The following is a 20,396-nucleotide window of genomic DNA, read 5'->3' as shown; positions in this document are numbered from 1 at the left end:
CTCTTTCTATACCATAGTCCATCATGTATTTGAAGTCAGCAGTCGTGGTACTCCTGAGTTTGGTCTCAGTACTACTAGTTCTTTTAAATATGTAATATCTTAAATTGAAAATAAATGCCTTCTAGATGTGACCTATTACATTTTTTTTCTTTTTAATGCAAGTTTAATTTATGTAAAGAGAAAAGGGGAAAACTATTAGTTTATCCATTAAAATAGTAATATTTTATGTTCAAGAAACTGTCTTATACATCTCTCAGAATTTGAACAAGAACCTTGTCAATTAGCAGAGCATTTACCATAAATTTAATTAAAAGTGAGTATTCACCTGTTATGGTAATAAATGTCTCTTACTGAAGGTGTTCTACTTATATACTTGCTAGAACTACCAGAAAAATAGGATTAGGTATGTATACTCTGATTTCAATATTAAGAATCCAAATTTGAAGAAATAAATTCCTTGCCCAAGTTTGGACAAATTAATGTAAGCTTAGAACAGAATATAAGTTTCTGATTCCATGTTCAATTATTTTTTTCTATTATTCCATGCTGTTAACTAATTTGTATGGATATATTTAAAGTCCACATTCAAAGTGATGACAATTTATAGTATGTATAGATCATTAACTATGTACAGTCTATTGAAATTCAAGGAATCATTTAGAGATTTTAAAAACCACATGGAGTGTCCAAATTTTGAAATGCAGTTTTGGCAATTTAAGTGTCAGGATATCTCAGACTTACTGAAGCTGAAAGGACCCAGTGAAGATTCTGTTTTGCTGTAATACGAATACAATATTCTAATATATGGAAATTCCTTGTTTTTTTTCTAACCATATTAACATATTTTTGGTTTTTAGTAATTACTCTTATTAAGACCACTAGGTGCTCAATTTTTTTGTTCTCAATTAGCAACAGTAAATTAAGTTATTTGGGTATAACAGTAATATCCTAGTGACTCTTAATTTAAAAAGTAATGTGTTTCAAAGGGGTTAGCATAGCAATCTATCAACACCTGGAATGGGCACCATATAAATATCCAATAAGTTACTCCACCTCCTCTTAAAATTAGAGAACTATGTAGTTGGAAATTTGTCATATATAAAGATAAAAGAGAAGTCTTTTGTTATCACACAGAATGCAAAATCTAGCAACCTATGACTGACATTGGCATCCAGGAAGAGATGTATCACCCTTCCTTTAAAAAAAAAAAAAAAAAAAGGCCTATTTTTAACTGACTTACTGACAATTTAGTAGTGAACTCTACCTATGGATGTGAGGATTTCGGAAGAGCAGAGCTGTATGTGTTAAGTCCAGACTCCCAGGCATAACTCTAGTTATCTTAATTTAGTAGGTCTGCAACAGGGACTCTAAAATCAAGTGTATGTATTTGTAATAAGAAACCCAGGTGATTCTGATGTAGATGATCCATGGACCAGACTTAGAAAAACACTGGGCAGTGGCAGCTTTGCATATAGTCTCAAATTTCACTGCTTGGCATGTTTCTTTTAAGTTGTCTGCAAAAGTTACAATTCACATTGTCCCAAAGCATTTTTGCTATGGATTTAAAAAGTTAGTTATACAATTAATTATGGCAACTGGAATTTAGACTCTGCCCCAGTTAGCCCGGAAAGCAAAAATGGCACAACTTTGTCTGTGATGAAAGTAGACTCAGGTTGACTCACACATAACCAGAATACTCAGGGCTATTCATTACGTGTATGATCACGATCCAGCTCATTAGAGAATCCAGGCACTAAGCCTCATTCAGAATAACTTGCCAGAGTCTCTCCCACTCATGACCAAGTTTAAGTGACTTACTATATATCAGTAAAATTCAGTGGTGAAGAAGGCATTTTTGACAGTGGCATTAAAGATTAATAGTGGAAAAACCTTTGAAGTATTAGGTAGATAAAAAGCTGATAAACTTGCAAATGGTCTAAGCAAGAGATGAAATGAACTTTGCCAAAGGCAAAAAAAAATTTTTTTCAATAAGTAATGGGAAATATTGGCACCACCTTAAAATGGATGCCCCATTTATCTTAGCTCTTAAGATGTGTGAGGAGACTTAGGCCATCAGTTACAAATACTAATGCTTCCATTTAGCAGTGATTTTCAAACTTTTTAATTAGAGGGAGGGGTCATGAACCTGCTGATCAATAACTTAATTTGCTTCTTTATGCCTTAACAAACAAAATCCAACTCTGTCTTCTGCCATTTAACTGACTAATTTGTGTCAGGCTCAGTTTCCTCATCTGTCAGGCTGTTTCCTCATCTGTAGAATGCAGAAATTGCAGTAAATGTTTCGGTAGCCTTTTCAGTACTACACTGTGACTCAAGAACAGAAGAGGTATAGCAGTGTGGGTAAGTCTGTGAGTTCTTGGCTGTTAAGAAGTGAGCAAAGAAGATTTGCATTTACTTCTTCACCGATTTAAACTTCTGTATCTCTTCCTCTCTTATCTTGCCCGTGGACAGTCTCCTTGATTTTACTCCAGATGCAAGACCCTGGAATCCAGTTGACTGCCTTTGTCTGAGCTGACAAAGAATTGTAGAATTCTTCAGTGTGGTGACCAAGTTTCTCACATACAGTTAATACATCTTAACAATCTTTCTCCTCGTTTATTTTCTTCCTCTTCTAGGTACAAGCCTCCCTGAAATATTTTCACATCCTGCTTTTTAAATTTCCTATCTACCCCTTCACACCTTGATCAGAGACTCACATCATTTTCCCTAAGTGTAGTCAGTCAAACAAGGATTTAGCTGTCTGGAATTACCAAGATAAGCAATTTTAGTGAAGTCATTCTGGACACTATAGTGTCGTTTTGATGGTTTCCTATATTTGGGCAAGTAGAGTGGGAGTCTATGAAGTGTTGGAACTTCACTCTCTGGGTCTTCTATTATGTCCATGTCTGGTTGTCCATCCTGCCCAAAGTTGAATGGAATTAAACCAACACTAATTGAGAGAAGCAGATAAAATGACTGCAGTTATATAAACTGTAAGGATTAACTAGTAACTTTAGTAAGAACTTTTGGGACATTGGATACTGATTATAAAGCAGTATCAATTAAGAAAGCTCTATAAATTAGGAGTTTGGAATTAATATATACACACTGCTATATATAACATAGATAAACAACAAGAACCTATGGTATAGCACAGAGAACTATATTCAATATCTTGTAATAAACTGTAATGGAAAAAAATGTGGAAAAGAATAGATATCCATATCTATATCTATTTTTTAATGTTAATCCCAAACTCCTAATTTATGGAGCTTTGTTAATTAATACTCTTTCATCATTCATCAGTATCCAATGTCCCAAAAGTTCTTACTAAAGTTTCCTTTATAGGTTATTACAAGTTATAAAGTTACACATATATAAACATATAACCGAATCACTTTGTTGTACACCTGAAACTAACACAACATTTTAAATTAAATATACTTCAAAAAATGGTTAAAAAAAAAAAAGAAGGCTCTAAAACTGGGGGGGAAAACAACTGGCAATTAACTTAGAACCAAACCCTCCTTGTGCCTGTAACTCTCAAACTGCAGATGAATGCTGAGCAGTTGTGAGAGTCTCAAGAATGCAAGACCTGTGCAGGGATTTCACATAAGCATCCATAATTTTATTTTCTGAAAGCATTCCTTCTCATTCAAGATATATAACTCAGGATAAAAATCAGCCCATTTTTATTAGTGGGAGGTAATGGTTGTCACCTGTGTCTACAAACTATGTAACCAGGGCTTGGAGTTGAGGATATAAAGAGAAAACCAAAGCTATACGTTTTTTAATGTGGTCTACGTGTTCTGTTTTCAGTGAAGAAGAAGCGGTCAGAAATAAGGTAACCCTCAGCTTCTTCATCTCTGAAATCAGGATTTAAATGTTTGGCTTTGATATTTGAAAATCAATGAAGACCACCCAAATGAGAACAGACAGAGGCTATTTATTCAGATCTTGCTCAAACGGGGAAGGCAGCCAACATCACTTTTATTTGGCCGAGACTCAACGGCAGACAGGGAAGTGGAAAAGCTTTATAGTGAAAATAGCAGGGAAGGTTTCAGGTCTAATATGATCGGAGCTTGTTGGCCTGGGGAAACGGGGGGTCACCTAGCTAGATGCATGATTTGGGGGACATATTTGGCTTTCAATGCTTGGTCCTGAGTTAGAAGTCAGGGTAAAATATGAGGAAACTGGACGCCATTGACCAAGTCCTCATCAATCTGGGCCGACTGTTGCAGAAATTTTGGGTTGGTTTCCCAAACTGGTTGTTCTGGAGATTGTGGGTCAGATTTCTGTCATATGCGGTCTGGCCCTTGTTCATTTGTATATTCAGTCTCCAAGGCTGCAAGTTTGTTGTCAGAACTGACCATGGAATGAGTTTAAAAAAAGATGCCTCTGTTGGTGTTTTTGGAGATGGTGGAAGTATTATTAGACGATAAAGGAAAGGCAATAATATTTTGGAGAGAGAAGCAAGAAGCGTGTCTCCACTGATGTAAAAAAATGTTCCACCTGCTGAGGGAAGGGCACCTAGAGAAACTGTATCTAATCCTGCCTAAGGGAAGGCCAGTATAAATGTCCTCCTTTCTCCTGGCTGATAAACTGTCCACGTTGCTCTTCATAAAGACCTCAAATCCCCTGAGCATTTGAAACTTTATGTTCTGCTTCCAAAACCAGTAACAGAGTTCCAATTTTTCTAACCTGTGAACTGCTAGGGCTAAGATGTCCATATCTCTGAAGCATGAGAAGACATACAGCCAACTCAGAGTCAGAGGAAGTTGCAAACTTATTATAAAAGAGCTATCTAGGTCATATTTTAATATTTATTTACTTTGCTAGCCTTTTTGTTATAATTTAAAGCTTATTTCTTTTTTAATACTCAGGCTCACCTGTATTTCATTTTCTTCTGTGTCTTTATATTCACGCTGTCCTGATTTTCCAAATTCCTACCATCTATAAGCCTTGTTGCCAAAACTTTCAGCCATCACTTACCTTGAAAGAAGACCATCTTTCTATGTACGCTGCAGCAGTCACCTGCTCACACGCACACAAATTCTGTGAGCTCTTTTCAGAGTTACCACAGCTTCCTTATCTTACCTGAGGTATCATTTTCCTCAGCTCTTCTCGACCTCCACCCTAGAGCCCTTTACTTGATCTCTATTCCTGCCCCACCGTGGTCTGAATGCCTAAACGCACATCCTCCTCCAACAATCTGCTGTCCTTCCTTTCTCCTCCCTCCTTTTTCTAGATCTACTCCTCCATCGTCCCTCCCATTTCTCTTCTTCCTTCCTCTGGACCATAAAATATATTTGTTCCAGCACTCCAACCATTCTGGTCAAACACTTAAATCCTTTTCCTACTTCATTGCCCTCCAGTAGTAAATCCAACACTCTGTTTCCTTGACTTCTGAATCCAGTCCTGGAGGAAACTCACGATGGTCCGGAGTAGCACCCTTGTAAGTGCAGGGACCCACCCTCAACAGCGCTCCCCAGCTCCCTGGCAGGGACACTCTGGGTCCAACTCAAGGCCCACTTTCATTCCTTGCAGAGGTTGTTTCAAACTTTTACTATTTACTCCTCCTCTTCTCTCAGGATAGAAACTTCTAGCTGTCCTTTCTCACCATCAACAAGACTTATCTGCAAGATTCTTTTTTTTTTTTTTAATAGCTTAATAAATGGCATACCCAGCTTTTTCTAGTTTCTTAATAATCACCTAGTAAATGAAGCAGAGGTGTAGTTTCTTTTTTTTTTTTTAATTATTAGCACCTTTAATTATTATTTATTTATTTGGCTGTGTTGGGTCTTCGTTTCTGTGCGAGGGCTTTCTCTAGCTGCGGCAAGCGGGGGCCACTCTTCATCGCGGTGCGCGGGCCTCCCACTATCGCGGCCTCTCGTTGCGGAGCACAGGCTCCAGACGCGCAGGCTCAGCAGCTGTGGCTCACGGGCCCAGCCGCTCCGCGGCATGTGGGATCCTCCCAGACCAGGGCTCGAACCCGTGTCCCCTGCACCGGCAGGCAGACTCTCAACCACTGCGCCACCAGGGAAGCCCTGCAAGATTCTTTATTGCCTGACTCAGAGGAAGCCTTGCTCTTCATTTACATTCAAGGCTAATCCTCCCATATTTACTCTGGATCCCATTTTCTCCCATTTCAAAAGGGGCCTCACTCCCCCATCTATGCCCCTCTTTCATAAAATGTTATTCTCTTTTAGACTTTCTCCCCAAGGTTTTGCCTCTGGCCATGTAGTCTTCTCTCTCTCTCTTTGAGTAAACTTGTTTACTCTGTAATTTCAGCTACCACATACATCCTGGAATTCTTCAAGCTATATCAGTAGTCCAGAGTGCTTTCTGAACTCCAGGCTGGTCTACCTAATTACCTTCTGGATAGTTCCATTGACTTCTCCCTGTCTCTCTTCTTTCTCACCATTTACATAATGAGTTCTATTAATTTTACCTAACTATTTCATAAGTATTTTCATAAACCTATCAATTTTATTTATTGACTATTTCATAAGTTTTCATTTATTAAACTTCCTGCTACTGCCAAATCATTTTTTAAAAACACAACTGTAATTAAGTATTCCCGTGTTTAAAATCATACAATAGTCCTCATCAAATTTAGTTTAAATGCAAATCCCTTCATATAACACAAAAGGTCCTTCAGTATTTGACCCCTGCATCTCTCTAGCCTTTTGTTTCCCAAAGTATACTCAGAGGAACACTTTGTCTGTGGAATGTTTTACAAGATGGGATGTGGGGAATAGGAGGGGAGTAGAAGACTCTCAAATTGGCCCTGGGACCAACAGCACCAGAATTACTTGAGACTTTATTATATATGCGAATTCTCAAGCTTCCCCCTAGACCTACTGAATCAGGAACTCTGGTGGTAGAGCCTACCGATCTGTGTTTTAGCAAGCCTGCCCAATGATGCTGAGAAACGCTAAAGTTTGAGAACCACCATGTTAGAGAATCACAATGTACATTAGCATCTTACAACAAGAAGTCTGGAAATAACCTATTTAACTTCGTTTAAGCAAAATTTCCTCAATTTGAGCATGGACCGTGTGTGTGTGTGCGCGCACGTGTGTGTGTGTGTGTGTGTGTGTGTGTGTGAGATACTCACTAATATCCAGTAGAACTAATGTTAGAGAAATCTGTCAAAAGCCTGCAGCCTCACATTGCTAGTAATTCCCCAATCAATGTCATGTGCTTTTGCATTTAAGCATCCCACTGTATTAGTCTACTAAATATCTCCCCCCAACCCTTGTCTGGCCAACTCCTTAGAGGAGGTATTTCAAAATTATATGCTTATTGAACAAATACATGGAATGGAACAGAAATATGTTGTAGCAACCTTAGAAGTGTTGCTAAGTCCTACTACCTTAAAGATATAATCTGTTATTGCAACACTTTTTTGCATATAATGGTTCTCTCTGTATATTGATCTCTTCTTAATGGAGTATCTTCATATCTTCTTCTTTGATATTGTGAAAGTATAATGTACATCTTATCAGCTTGTCTGTACAAGCTTTTTGTATTGAAATATCCTTTATAAATATGATGACTAGAAGTTTTTTCAGCTGATCCTACACCCTGGTAACTTTCTACTTTTAAAAAATTCTCTCCCCATTATACTTTCAGTCTTTCTTTCATATCTCTTTCCTCAATTATCTATTAACAAAATAATTTTTAGACACTGTAGTACCAATGACCATATTAAGATTGACATACTAAGTCATAGCTTTATAAACCTATTGTATTTTATTTGTTATTAATGAGGTTAATATTATATATTATACTTTAATATAAATATATTTTATTAAATTTTTCTTGTGATACATATTAGTTCATAGGGGTTTTAGTAAATATTAATACACTTATTACTAGCTTTCAGAATTTCTACTGCCATTATCTTAATTCTTCCAACCACAATTTCAAATGCCCCAGTAGACTTCTTAAATATTCATAAAGTGTTACTTAGAAAAACTGAGTTCCTAAGCAGTCAAGTAAGTATTCTTATATAATGGTTGTACTACATGTTTCAAACATGCAGTTTATTCAAATGCACTAGTAAAATACATAAAGCGTGATTTATGATACTGATATGTGGTACGTAAAAACTTCATGACTCAGCATCAAGTTTGGTTTATTCTGATGCAACATACAGAATTTTATGCAAAAACATTACCAACTGTAACCCTCTGATGTCATAAAAAAGTAATCTGTGACAGCTAAGGGACTTTGGAATGAATGTATATTCAACTACTTTGGTCTCTCCCCTTTCCCAGATCACTCTTTGCAGAATGATGATAAGTGACTCTGGTGTTAGACATGTCATCTGTAGTCATTTATTTTTATTTAATCACATTGCTTGAAATGTTAGGCATATAGTTCGGCTATATACACATCATGATGATTAATGATAGTATTCTCATATAGTCCACTGTGGTCATCAGAACTAATTTTACTTACAATCTTCACAACTCACCAGGTTCTCTGGCTTTCTAACTACATCATAGAGAAGGAAATCTATTGAGCTTAATGTAATGAATAAATAATTATGTTATTGTGACCATAATAAATTCCTGTTCATAAAAGAAAGATAAATTTCAATAGAAAATGTAACTTAATAATAGGCAAAGTCAGACATTTGTAAGCCTTTTTTTTATTAAAGATCTTCTGATGTGCCTTGGTGTACCTAAGGAATTAAAAGAGGAAGGCTGCCAGAGTTTCAAGTGGTTCTCAGGGACCAGATATATAAGATTCTTAAGATCCTTTGGAGACTGCTTATAGTTCATTCTGGCAATTTGAAGTAATTTGTCCTAGCCACTAATTTTTTGACTATTTTAGCTCTTCAACTTTTAGTATCTGTTAAATTTTGAGCTTAAAGGTAAATCAACAGCATTTGGAAGCACCCTAGGAAAATTTAAGTCCCTAAAGGTGCATTATAGTCTGTGTATGAGGTCTCTAACAGTAAGTGGATTTAATACAGGGTTATATTTTAACTTAAGGGAGAATAATAATAGTGTGATGACTCACCCAAATCTGGTTACATGTCTTGGGCAGCATTAGACGATAGGCATACAACCATTCAGCAGAGGGTGGCTGTTCTTTGGAAAAGACATGGTAGTTGGATAGGGCAAAAGATTGGATCAAGTAAAATCTAATCCTCCTTTTGTATGAGAGCCCATAAATTTCCTGAGCTACACATTGGAGTTTTCAGATATCCTGTATGTATGAGATTATAAATAATTCAGCAAAAACAGGCAAGGAAACGATATGCTTCCCACTGAGTCATATACTTGAGGGAAAATTGTCTCGTCTTTATCTTTTTTGCCTAATTTAAAAAAGTAAATGTGAAGGAAGTGTTATAAGAAGAATGCCCACCAGACAAAGTGACCAGAATAATTTATTTGTGTGTTCAAGGGAATTGTGTTTGTTGAGTATGAAGTTTATATGTTAAGCATTCAAAATTGTTATTATACCCTGTTAATCTCACTGTAAATTTAGATCATCGAGGCAACACTCTTTCTAGAGGTGAGAGGGGAGAATTCATTCAGTATGGTAAATCAAGAAGGATTCCAATATGATTTAAATACACATACATGCACAAAAAAGAAAGACAGACTTATGAAGTTTTTGTTAACAAGATACATTTGTGAGTGGAATGAGAGAGTTCCAGACCATTCATGCAACTTGTATATGCTGTCGTATTTAACATTACTGGCTTTGTAACCAGGCAGCCTTGCTTGAGTTCAGCCCACTTTACTACCAGTGTGACTATGGACAAAATATTTAGGCAGGACAAATTTTATACACAACACACACACGTCATTGTACAAACAGAATTCAACCTTTTGCCTTGGAAGAAGCCACATTAAAGGGATAATTTCTACAATAATAATTCCTAAGGTCATGAACTGCAATAGAGGAAGAGAAACCTCCATTCCAGAACCAAAGTATTTAGGAATTCAAGCCTGGCCATTGTGACTTTACCCTACAGGATGCATTCAATGAGGAGAGGAAACCTGAATTTAATAGCTTTGGCTGGCATGATCTGAGAGTTGTTCCATTACCCCTTTTCTCTGATCCTCCTGCTTGACAAATGACATCTAACTAAAGTCATACCATTTAACCTTTTCTTTTGCATGTTGCGTGACCTTGTGAGCAGAGTAAGAAACGGGACATTCCTCGGGAAGATCAGGGACCAACCACCAAGAATTTGGATTTTTGGCCCCAACTTATTACACTGATGGTCACGATTATTGATGAGGATAAAACTGCCTACACTCCTGCCCTGAATCAGTAAGTATACTGTTTTGGTACTAAATTGATTTTATTCCACTAAAGTGAAGAAAACAAAATATTTGAAGTATGGCTTATACTCTCATGACAATGACAAACTTTTCCAAAATCAAGCTATAGAAAGCAGTATATTTTTACTTTTATCAGTAAATATTAATTCAGTGATATTATGGATTTTTAGTTTCAGCCCCATACAGAGTGATTATTTGGATATGGAGACAAATATTTCCCACAAATTTATTTTTATTTGATGTAGAAAAATTTCTTCTTTCCACTGGTTTCTTTCATTGTCTTAAAAGAAAAAAAAATGCAATCCCCCAAAACTAAAAAGAATGTTAAAGAGTTAGTATTAAACATATTCCACTGTGACTTTATTAATAGTAAGGATTTTTCAAAAAAACTTGCTTTCAAAATAGTTGTGTATGCTAGATGTAACAAATTTAATGCAGTATTTAAGAGAACAAGTCCATTTTCTCAAATAACCTAAGCCTATGCCTCCATGCATAGAATTTATAAATTATGAGCAGGTTGGCAAGGCAAATGAATTAAAATTCATGGCTGTTCTAGAAGACTCTGAAATCATCAACTTAGCAACTTAACACTAGCTATGAGACCTTGGGCAAATTATCTAATTTCCCTGGGTCTCAGTTTCCTCATGTATAAAATAAGGATATATTACCAGATAATTTCCAAGATCCAGTCCACCTTTAATGTTGCACATTTAGGATTTATTTCACGCCCACACTTCGATAGCTATACAACCAAAATAACAGCTGACTCTGCCCGCAGGGCATTTGCAATCTGGTAATGGAGAGAGTATCCTGACATATTGGTCATACCTGAAAACCTGTGGGCAGCAGGAATAGCAGAAATAGACAAACGATGAAGTACATTCAGGCTTAATAGGGGGAACTGGTTTTATTATTTTTAATTTTTTGTACTGGTCAAGGCAGTTAGGGTCAAAAAGCTTGTGTGGAATACAATTGAAATTCCAATTATAGAAGAAATACATGTAAGTATTCCAATTTTTATCCTTTCCTGTTTCTTCACCACCCATTTTCACCTGCCCTGAATTTCTTCTAAATGTGGAGAAAGTATTCCTCTCTTTGATAGGCAATGACAGCATCGTTAGGTTTACCTTTACACTTTCTTCTTCCTTTTCTCCTTATATCCACCTTTTCTGCCTGATGCCAGAGTGTATCATGATGACCACCTGTAGAGATTTTCTCTTATTCTCTTCTGATAGCTCAGGACTAGATCCTCTCTTTTAACATATGGCATGTCCTCAGTTCCTCCTGGACAGCTTTGTGGGTTAGATATGTTTTCTCATTCATTCTTCGGATCTTTCTTGAAGATACAGTAGATTTCCTAAAGGTAGGGACATCAGTAACTTGTTTTAAGACTGTGCCCGCGGGCTGGGGTAGGTCAGTTGATTAATGAGAATGGAATGAAAACAAACATCTGCTGAGAAATGCTAATTAAAAGTTATTTGAAAGGATTTTATTTTTAATCAAATGAATTCTTTACATTTATCAAATATTAAGGATATGACTATTAAAAGATACATTATAAAATCATGGAATCAAAGTTCCCCAGAATCATCCTTAATCATATACCATTAAAGATATACAAAGATTTTAGTTACTTTTTTGTGACTGTGTTAAAGGAAGTGGAGGGAATGCATTTACTTATGGCAAACATAAATTTTAAATTATGAGCTAAATTAAGTCTACTAAGTATAAAAATGAGCAAGGACACAAGGAAAGAAGAGAAATGTCTTTGTCTTGCTTTTTATTTTTGTTTATAGTGTCAGAGTTTGGAGTCACTTTTGTTCCAATGAAAACCTAGTTCTAATAAAGCTGAATGCTTTCCCTCTGTTGGGAATCTATGCTTTATGATTGTATTTGCTCAGATTTTGAAGATGTTCTAAAGATTTTTTGCTTACTAAGGATCATTGCATTTTGGTTCTCATTTAATTAAATCTATATTTTAAGTGAACTCACCTAGATAGCAAGGTGTGCTCTTAGTGGCCAATGTTGCATTTGTGTAATTTGGTGAGATTTCCATTCATGCATGTTTCTTTATTTGTGCAATGTGTCATCACATTTAGGCATCACTAATTATCTCACTGGGTAGTTAGACTATTAGGATCAAATAGGCTGATAGTTGCGAATGCAGATTCTGAGCTCCATCCCAAATCTACGGAGTTAAAATCTGAATTTGCCACAGAAGTCTGCATTATTAATAAAGTATCCCTTGTGTGGTTTTTATACACCAGAGTATGAAGGCACAGGTCAGTTTGTGAAGGACATGTCCAGCTAAAACAAATTTTGGTTTTATTTCGAAGGTAATGGCAAGAGAACGGATGATTTAAAAATATGTCTTATTTTTATATCTTTCTTATTTTTATATCTAAGATTATTGATATAAATAATTAATTGAATGAAGTATTCATGGTTATTTTGACTAAACAAATATTGCAAGCATTTGCTTATTCAAGTTTGATAACAATTTATAATAATTGCAGAAAGTAAACATGAGGGGAAGGATTTGTTTTATTTTGTACACTAGTATGTATCCAGGCATATATATTGGTTGAATTAATGAATACATTAAAGTAAATCCATATGTGTAATTGGTATCTGTTCTCTCTGTTCCTACTCCATTGATTAACTGATGTACTAGAGTATTTCTTTGAGTGATACGTCGTCACATTTTAAAGATTAATTTTATGAAGTGGCTTTCCAGGTGTTTCTATTTCATTGAAACTGAAAACTATTAAGCACAGTATTTTCAGATCTTTCAATGTGGATCTCTCTCTCTCCCTTTTAAATAGATGTATTGAGGTATAACTGAATACAGTTAAAAATTTAATTAGTTTTGACATATGCATCTAACCATGAAACCATCACCACAATCAAGATAATAAAGATATCCGTAACCCCCATAAGTTTCTGTGTGCCTTGTGTAACCCACCCCAGGCAACCAATGGTCTGCTTTCTAATACTACAAATTAGTTAGAAATTTTTATCCTTTTGTATAAAGGAATAGTATATTATGTACATTTCTTTGTCTAATTTCTTTCACTAATTACAGCTATTTTGAGATTCATCCAGGTGGTTGTGGGTATCAATACTTCATCTCCTTTTATTTCTAAGTAATATTCTACTGTATAGATACACCACAAAATGTTTATCCATTCATCTGTTAGGATTAGGGTTAAGGTTAGGGGGTAAATTTGGATTTTTTTTGAAGATTAGGTTTCTGTGAATATTTGTTTGCAAGATTTTGTGTAGACATATTCTTTTATTTTCCTTGGGTCATGTAATATGTACATGTTTAATATTTCTTAAAACTGCCAAACCACTTTCCAAAGTATTTGTACATTTCCAACATTTAGGACAATTAGACTTTTTACTTTTAGCCATTCAAATAAGTGTAGTGATATCTCCTTGTGGTTTTAATTTGCACTTTCCTAAATACTGATATTGACCATCTTTTCATCTGCTTATTTGCAATACATATATCTTCTTTGGTGAAAGGTCTGTTCAAATCTTTTTGCCATTTCCAAATTGGGATGTTTATCTTCTTATTAGTGAGTTGTAATGGCTCTTTAATTATACTAAATAAAGGTCTACTGTTACGTAAATGTTGCAATATTTTCTCCTAGTTTGTGACTTTCTTTTCCATTTATTACTAGTTTCTTTTGGAGAGCTGTTTTTAAGAAAATAATTGATAGAGTAGTCCAATTTGTTGATTATTTTCTTTTATCATTTGGGCTTTCTGTGTCCTATTTAAGAAATCGTTGCAACACCCACAGTCAAGTTGCAATACTGTAGTTTTCTTCTAGATATCTTACATTGAGATCTATAGTTCATCTCCAGTTATTTTTTGTATACGGTATGATATAGAGTTTAAGATTATTTGGGATTTTTTTCATATGTTTAATCTTTTCAGCTCTATTTGTTAGAAAAATTATCCTATCCCCATCGAATTGCTTTGGTAACTTTGTCAAAAATCAATTAATTATATGTGTGAGTCCAATTGCGTACTCTCTGTTCTATTGATCCGTATATCTATGGGTCTAGTAGTGATTAACTTCAGCTTTTGTCTGGAAAACTCTTTGTCTCTCCTTCAATTCTGAAGGACAACTTTGCCAAGTAGAATATTATTGGTTGGCGGGTTTTCTCTTTCAGCATTCTGAAAAATCATTCCACTCCCTCCTGGCTTGCAAAGTTTCTGCTGAAAAATTCACTGATAGTCTTATGGGGATCCCCTTCAATGTAACAAACTTCTTTTATCTTGCTGCTTTTAGGATTCTCTCTTTGTCTTTTATATTTTCTCTTTGCTGAAATCCTCACTTTGTTCATGCATTGTTCTCTGACCTCAGTGAGCATCTTTATGACCATTATTTGGAACTCTCTATTGGGTAAATCACTTATCCCTATTTTATTAAGGTCAGTTACGGGTGATTTATCTTGTTCTTTTGTTTGGAACATATTTCCTTATTATTATTTTTTTTTTTTCACTTTCCTTGACTCTGTTTTGGTTTCTGCACATTAGATTAGACAACCACCTCTCCCAGTCTGGACAGACTGTCTCATCAATCAGCCCAGCCCAAGCTCCTGGTTGTCTCTCAAACCTTTATGGTTGTCCAAGCTGCCATCTTTGTTCTTAGCGGCTCCCTAATTGAGGGTGTGCCAAGACCTGTCAATGTTTCAAGGAAAAGGATAAAAGTCAGCACCTAGATGCAGGCTAACTAAAAGCTGTACCCTCAGGCAATAGATGGGGAAAGATATAGTTAAGCCCTTTCGAAGGAGAAATTGGAAGATGGGCATTATCGCCTGCTTTCTCTGCACTGAGCCCAGGTGGATAGCTATGACAGTGGGGGAGGGACAAGCGGGGTGCTTCTGCACCTGTTGAAAAGCTGCTTGTTTTGTTTGCTGTAGTCCTGTGGGACTTGTGAATGAAAGACCCACTGGCTATCAGAGCTACGTGATTTGGGAACCCATCCCTCAGCTTGCAGCCATAAAAGTTGATGCATTAAGTATGTGGACAAGCTCCTTCCAGGGAAGTACTGGTGGTTTTCATTGTTGGATCAAGCAAGAGGGAGAATGCAGGGAAGTGCCCACCAGCTCCTCTGGGCTCTAAGAAAGATCTCAGCCAGCCTCTAGATGCATGCTAAATTAGAAGCCAGACCCTCAGGCATCAACTTGTAAAGTATGCAGTCAAACCCCTCCAGGGCAAGACTGGGAGATGGGCATTTTTGCCTGCTCTTTCTGGGCTGAGCATTGAGGAGACAGCCACAGGGAGTGATGTGCACCCACTGACAAATGCTTCTTTATTTGCCATAGTCCTGTGAGCCACTGGATTTCTCTCAGTGGGAATTTCTCCATGTGTAGTTGTACATTCATTGCATCTGTGGGTGGAGGGAAGTTCAGGAGACTCCTATGTTGCCATCTTGGTTCCTCCCAAAACTACTTGTTCTTGATTGTGTTTTTGTTATTTGTCTTTCAAGGAATTTTTCTATTTAATCTAAGTGGCAATTTGCTGTTGTATAGTTGCTCATGACATTTCTCTATTATGCCTTTAATGTCTATAAAATCCGAAGTCATTTCTCTTCTCTCATTCTTAATATTGACATTTTGTATCTTCTCTCTGTTTTCCCGTCTAACTGGCTAAACATTTATGAATTTTATTAGTCTTCTGGAAAAAAAAAAAGAAACAGATTTTGGTTTCATTAAATCTCAATATTGTTTTTGGTTTTAAAGTAAATTGGTGTCTTCTCTATTTCTTATTATGTTCTTTCTTTTGTAAGTGTAGATAACTGTTAAGTGGCTCCAGCAGTAATCCAGTGAGAAAATATGAGGACTTTGGATAAGATGATGGAGAGGTAGGATCAGATCTGAGAAATATTTAGGAGATAAATCAAGAGGTCTTTTTGACTAACTGCATTGAGTGGAAGGTTAGGAAAGAAGATGGAGACAATGAACATGCTGTATTTATGGGAGCACCATTAATTGAGATAATAAATTCAGGAGGAAGTTTCAGTTTAAGGAAGTACATAGTTAAAAGAAAGAAGTATACAGTGAGTTATATTTGGATATATAGAGATTTGGCTATCTGTACGACTTCCATGAATCATATGCAGTAGGCAATTGTATACTTAGCTGTGAAATTCCTTTAGACTGACAACAACTAAATGTATAATGTAGGGGAGGTTCACTAAATATGCTTGAAAGTAAGAAATCTCATATCTTTTAAAATATTCATGTAATTATACTCTCAGATTATTTAAATTATTGTGACTTAACATTACTTTGTTTTTGTAATGCTGACCAAAATGTAAGCAAAAATATGTTTCATCCATTCTACGGTCCTGTGTATTTGCATGTATTTTATTATTGTCTGTAATTTCTTTTAGCATCTTTCCAAAGTATACATACAGTGAAGGCTCTATTTATTTTCTCTCTGCATTAAGAGTATATATCAGAGAGGCACCAATGTGTTGAATAGAAAATGGAACAATTTTCAAAAATCTGCTGTTTCATTTGTGAAGATGAGGTGTGCTGCTTTCATTTTGTCAAGGCTGTGGGATGAGCCATAACATTATTTTCAAATTTTATGTTTTAAAAGATAGTATACTTCATTTGCTGCAGTGAGAAAATTGGGTTTAAGCTACTATGATCAAGGATTTACATCTTCTTTCTGTTTTGGAACTAATGCTCTTCAAAGTATTAAAGCTGTTGATGTCTTTGCTTGCACTGTGGCTTCCCTAAATTATTTTTCTATTTAAAACTTTGTTACAAAACTGTTCATTATGCTAAAAAGTAGAGAGAGTATACAATGGAGCTGTATATCCATAACTCAAACTCAACAATTACTAAGATTTTGTCATATTTTCTTCACCTATACACTGAGCTTTATTATTCTTTTTTTCCCCTTTGCTGAATTCTTTTAAACAAATCTCAGACATATATCATTTCATCCCTAAAAATTATGGTTATTTTCTTACATATGACAATGTCATTCTCACAACTAATAACACTAACAGTAATGCATTAGTATTGTGTACCCCTTCCCATAATCAAATGCTGCTGTGTTTCTTTAAAAATCCCTTTTTACATTTGTTTTGTTTTAGTCAGGATTCAGATGAGGTCCACATACTACATTTTGGTTATTTTGTGTCATAAGTCTCTTTCATCATAATTCCTCTCCCTTAACTTCTCTTTCATCCATACCACTGCTTTCTTTAAGAAGCCATGTTCATTGTCCTTTAGAATGTTCTACTTTCTGGATCATTCTGCTCGTCTCTTTCTTTTATTTAATTTGTTCCACCGTATTCTGTACTCCCCATAGCTGAGCCTTAGCTTAAAGGCTATCTTTCAGATCCCTTTTTTTTTTTTTTTTTTTTTCAAGAATAACTCACAAGTGACTCTGTGTACTTCATACTCCCATCACATCCACGGTCACATTAAGTCTGGTTGTTCCCCCTGTAGTCATGCCAAGATTGATCAGTGCTACCAGCCTGATCCTTCCATTTCAGTGTTTCTGTTGACCTCTCCTCTAATGCTTTCATTTACTTATAATCATTTCAGAATAAGTTATTCAATTAGGGATGGCAAAATTGTGATTTTTATAATGTTATTTGATCAACATTTATTTAGTTAGAATTTTTCTGTGAAGAAGGACTTGCCTTCATCAACTAGGGCTGCTTATCTTTTTATTGTCGATGAAAATAATCAATAAATAACCTATATTAGGAATAGAAAAGAATTTTATTTGAGTCAAACTGAGAACTCTAGCCTAGAAAACAGCCTCCCAGAAAACTCCGAGGAACTGCTCCGTAGAAGCATGGTTATCAGCACAGTTTTATATCTTGTCAGAACAAAGAACATGAAACAAGCCAGGGATACATTCCTTCAAGGTTTCAGAAAAAACAAATCAGCACGTACACAGTGAGTCAGTCTAGCCTTGGCACCTGGGAAGGGAGTCTTATCATCGAAGGAGGACCAGCATTGCTGCCCCAGGAAGGGAGGCATCTAATCTTTAGTTTTAACATGGTCTTTCTTTACTTCTGCTCAGTACACCCTGTTTTTTAATAATTAAAGCACAAGCACAGTTCATGTTTGATAGACCACAGACAGGCTGTTTTAGTTAGCATAAAATTCAAGTTAACTCATATATAAGCCAGAATGACTTCCCCATATCGCAGTATATGAAAATTTCTTGTATCATTACCCTGAAATAGAACAAGTATAGGAAAGATAAGGCAAATATTCAATTCTTTCTTTTAAAGATTTTTATTTCATTCTTTTTTTCTGCTCTTTTTACTTTTATTATTTTTCATTAAAATTCTCATTTAAATAAGTATGTGCTGAATATTTGATAGTTGCCAGGTACTATGCAAAGCTGGGGCCACAAAGATTTAATCGGGAAAGAGATATACAAAATCAAACATGAACCTTAAACTGTGCCTGCCACAATCACAAGTCATTCTGAGATCAAATTCCTCACCTTAGTCCCTTGTTAAGGTAACCTAATGAGAAAAACTAGATTTGGAATTAGACTAAGAAATCCAGAGATTGAGATAGTTGACAAGAATAGACATTGAAAGGTTATGAGTTTGGAGATGGCTATAGTAAGTGATCCAAAATTAAGAATAAATCAAAATGATGTGTAAATAGAAGCCAGGAGATAAACATGGTTGAAGGAGAAGAAGGCAGTTTTCAGTAAAAGAAGGGAAAGGATGCTTGCAAGGAAAAGCAGAAACGATGAGAATAGCAGAGTCTTGGTATTGGTGGACTTCTTAAGTGAGGATCCTGGCTGTGGTCACTCACTGCACTCCCCTGATGCCTTCACCTCGCAAGGAGCTTTTTGCTCCTGGTGCCAGGAGACTGACTACTGGTGTTTGCTCCATCTATTAAACCGAGTTCAGCTTTCCTTGGGTTCCAGTACAATGTGGCAAGGCAGTTTAGTCTTGTTTCTCCATTATGCAAAGTATACTTATCAAAATTACCTTTTAGTTATTTGCAGTTACTTGAGTCTGTGATCCTTATAGCCAAAGTAGCATAACTAAACCATTATGATATTACATGGAGCAACATGTGTATTCCACTATATAGAGTTGCAGTTAGGTTGCTGTTGAAGTGTAAAGGAATGCTTCAATTTCGATTGCTGGGATATAAGCAAACAATATATATATATATATATATATATATATATATATATATATATATATATATATATATATATTTCCTATGAGTAAACAGTTCTGCAGAGCTAGGGTTTACATTGGGGAGAATGGATAGCCAGAAAATCTGAAAATCTGAAAATCTGGGCTAAAACTACCTGAATAAAAGCACACACACAAAAAAAAGAAGTCATTTTGAAAGCTTTTACTAATGTTAATTACAGCCAACTTAAATTTTAAAATAGATAAGGTGTTTCTCTGCAAATTGCCAAAACAATAATATATTATCTGGAAAGAATAAGAATATTTTTGTAAGAGCATAAGAGTACTGTTGTAAGATTGCTAACTAAGAATTGTACTAATTCAGTCACTTCTGAAGATTTCCATTTTCTGCCTCCCTGACTGCACATCGTAGAGAAAACAAAAGGTTCATCTTGGATTTTCAGTTAATTATGCTTGCCAGATGATTTATGTACAACTAGATATCTATGTTATAAACATTACAACCATCGTATAGGGAACCATGGGAAATTCGTTGGAGCCAGACACTGTACTAAGCATTTTTTACAGTTTAATGTTTAATTGAATCCTAAATGTAATTGTAATAGAATCAGTGCTGTTAACATCCCCAAAGTGCAGACGATGAAAGTGAAGCACAGTTAGGTAAGTGGCAGAATTAGAATCTAAGCAACCCTCTGCATTAACAAAACGATTAATTGTAGGGAAGAATCCCATCAGTAAGGGCATTAATCCTTTAGCTCCATCCAAACATTTCTGATGTCTCAATGATTAATCTGAATCTGGTCATGATAGACCTGAAACAGTAATTACAGAAGTTTAAAGTGCAAGATATGCCATGTGCTGGCACCAGTTGTAGTTGTATATAAACCAACAGACAAAA

General features: G+C 35.6%; 1 protein-coding gene across 2 annotated transcripts in view; it reads left to right on the top strand.

The window, feature by feature from the left end:
- Positions 1-20,396, top strand: part of UNC13C (unc-13 homolog C) — a 590,366-nt gene that overhangs the window by 348,890 nt on the left and 221,080 nt on the right. For both annotated transcript variants that reach the window (XR_009007737.1, XM_007194906.2), the window contains one exon: positions 10,169-10,302. Coding sequence is in view for 1 of the 2 variants with exons in the window: in XM_007194906.2 (XP_007194968.2) it covers positions 10,169-10,302 (134 nt within the window). In the remaining variant the exon portion in view is untranslated. The remainder of the gene's footprint in view (positions 1-10,168; positions 10,303-20,396) is intronic.

This window comes from Balaenoptera acutorostrata, chromosome 3, assembly GCF_949987535.1.
Source record: "Balaenoptera acutorostrata chromosome 3, mBalAcu1.1, whole genome shotgun sequence".
NCBI lineage: Eukaryota > Metazoa > Chordata > Mammalia > Artiodactyla > Balaenopteridae > Balaenoptera > Balaenoptera acutorostrata.
This window is presented reverse-complemented; position numbering and strand designations above follow the sequence as displayed.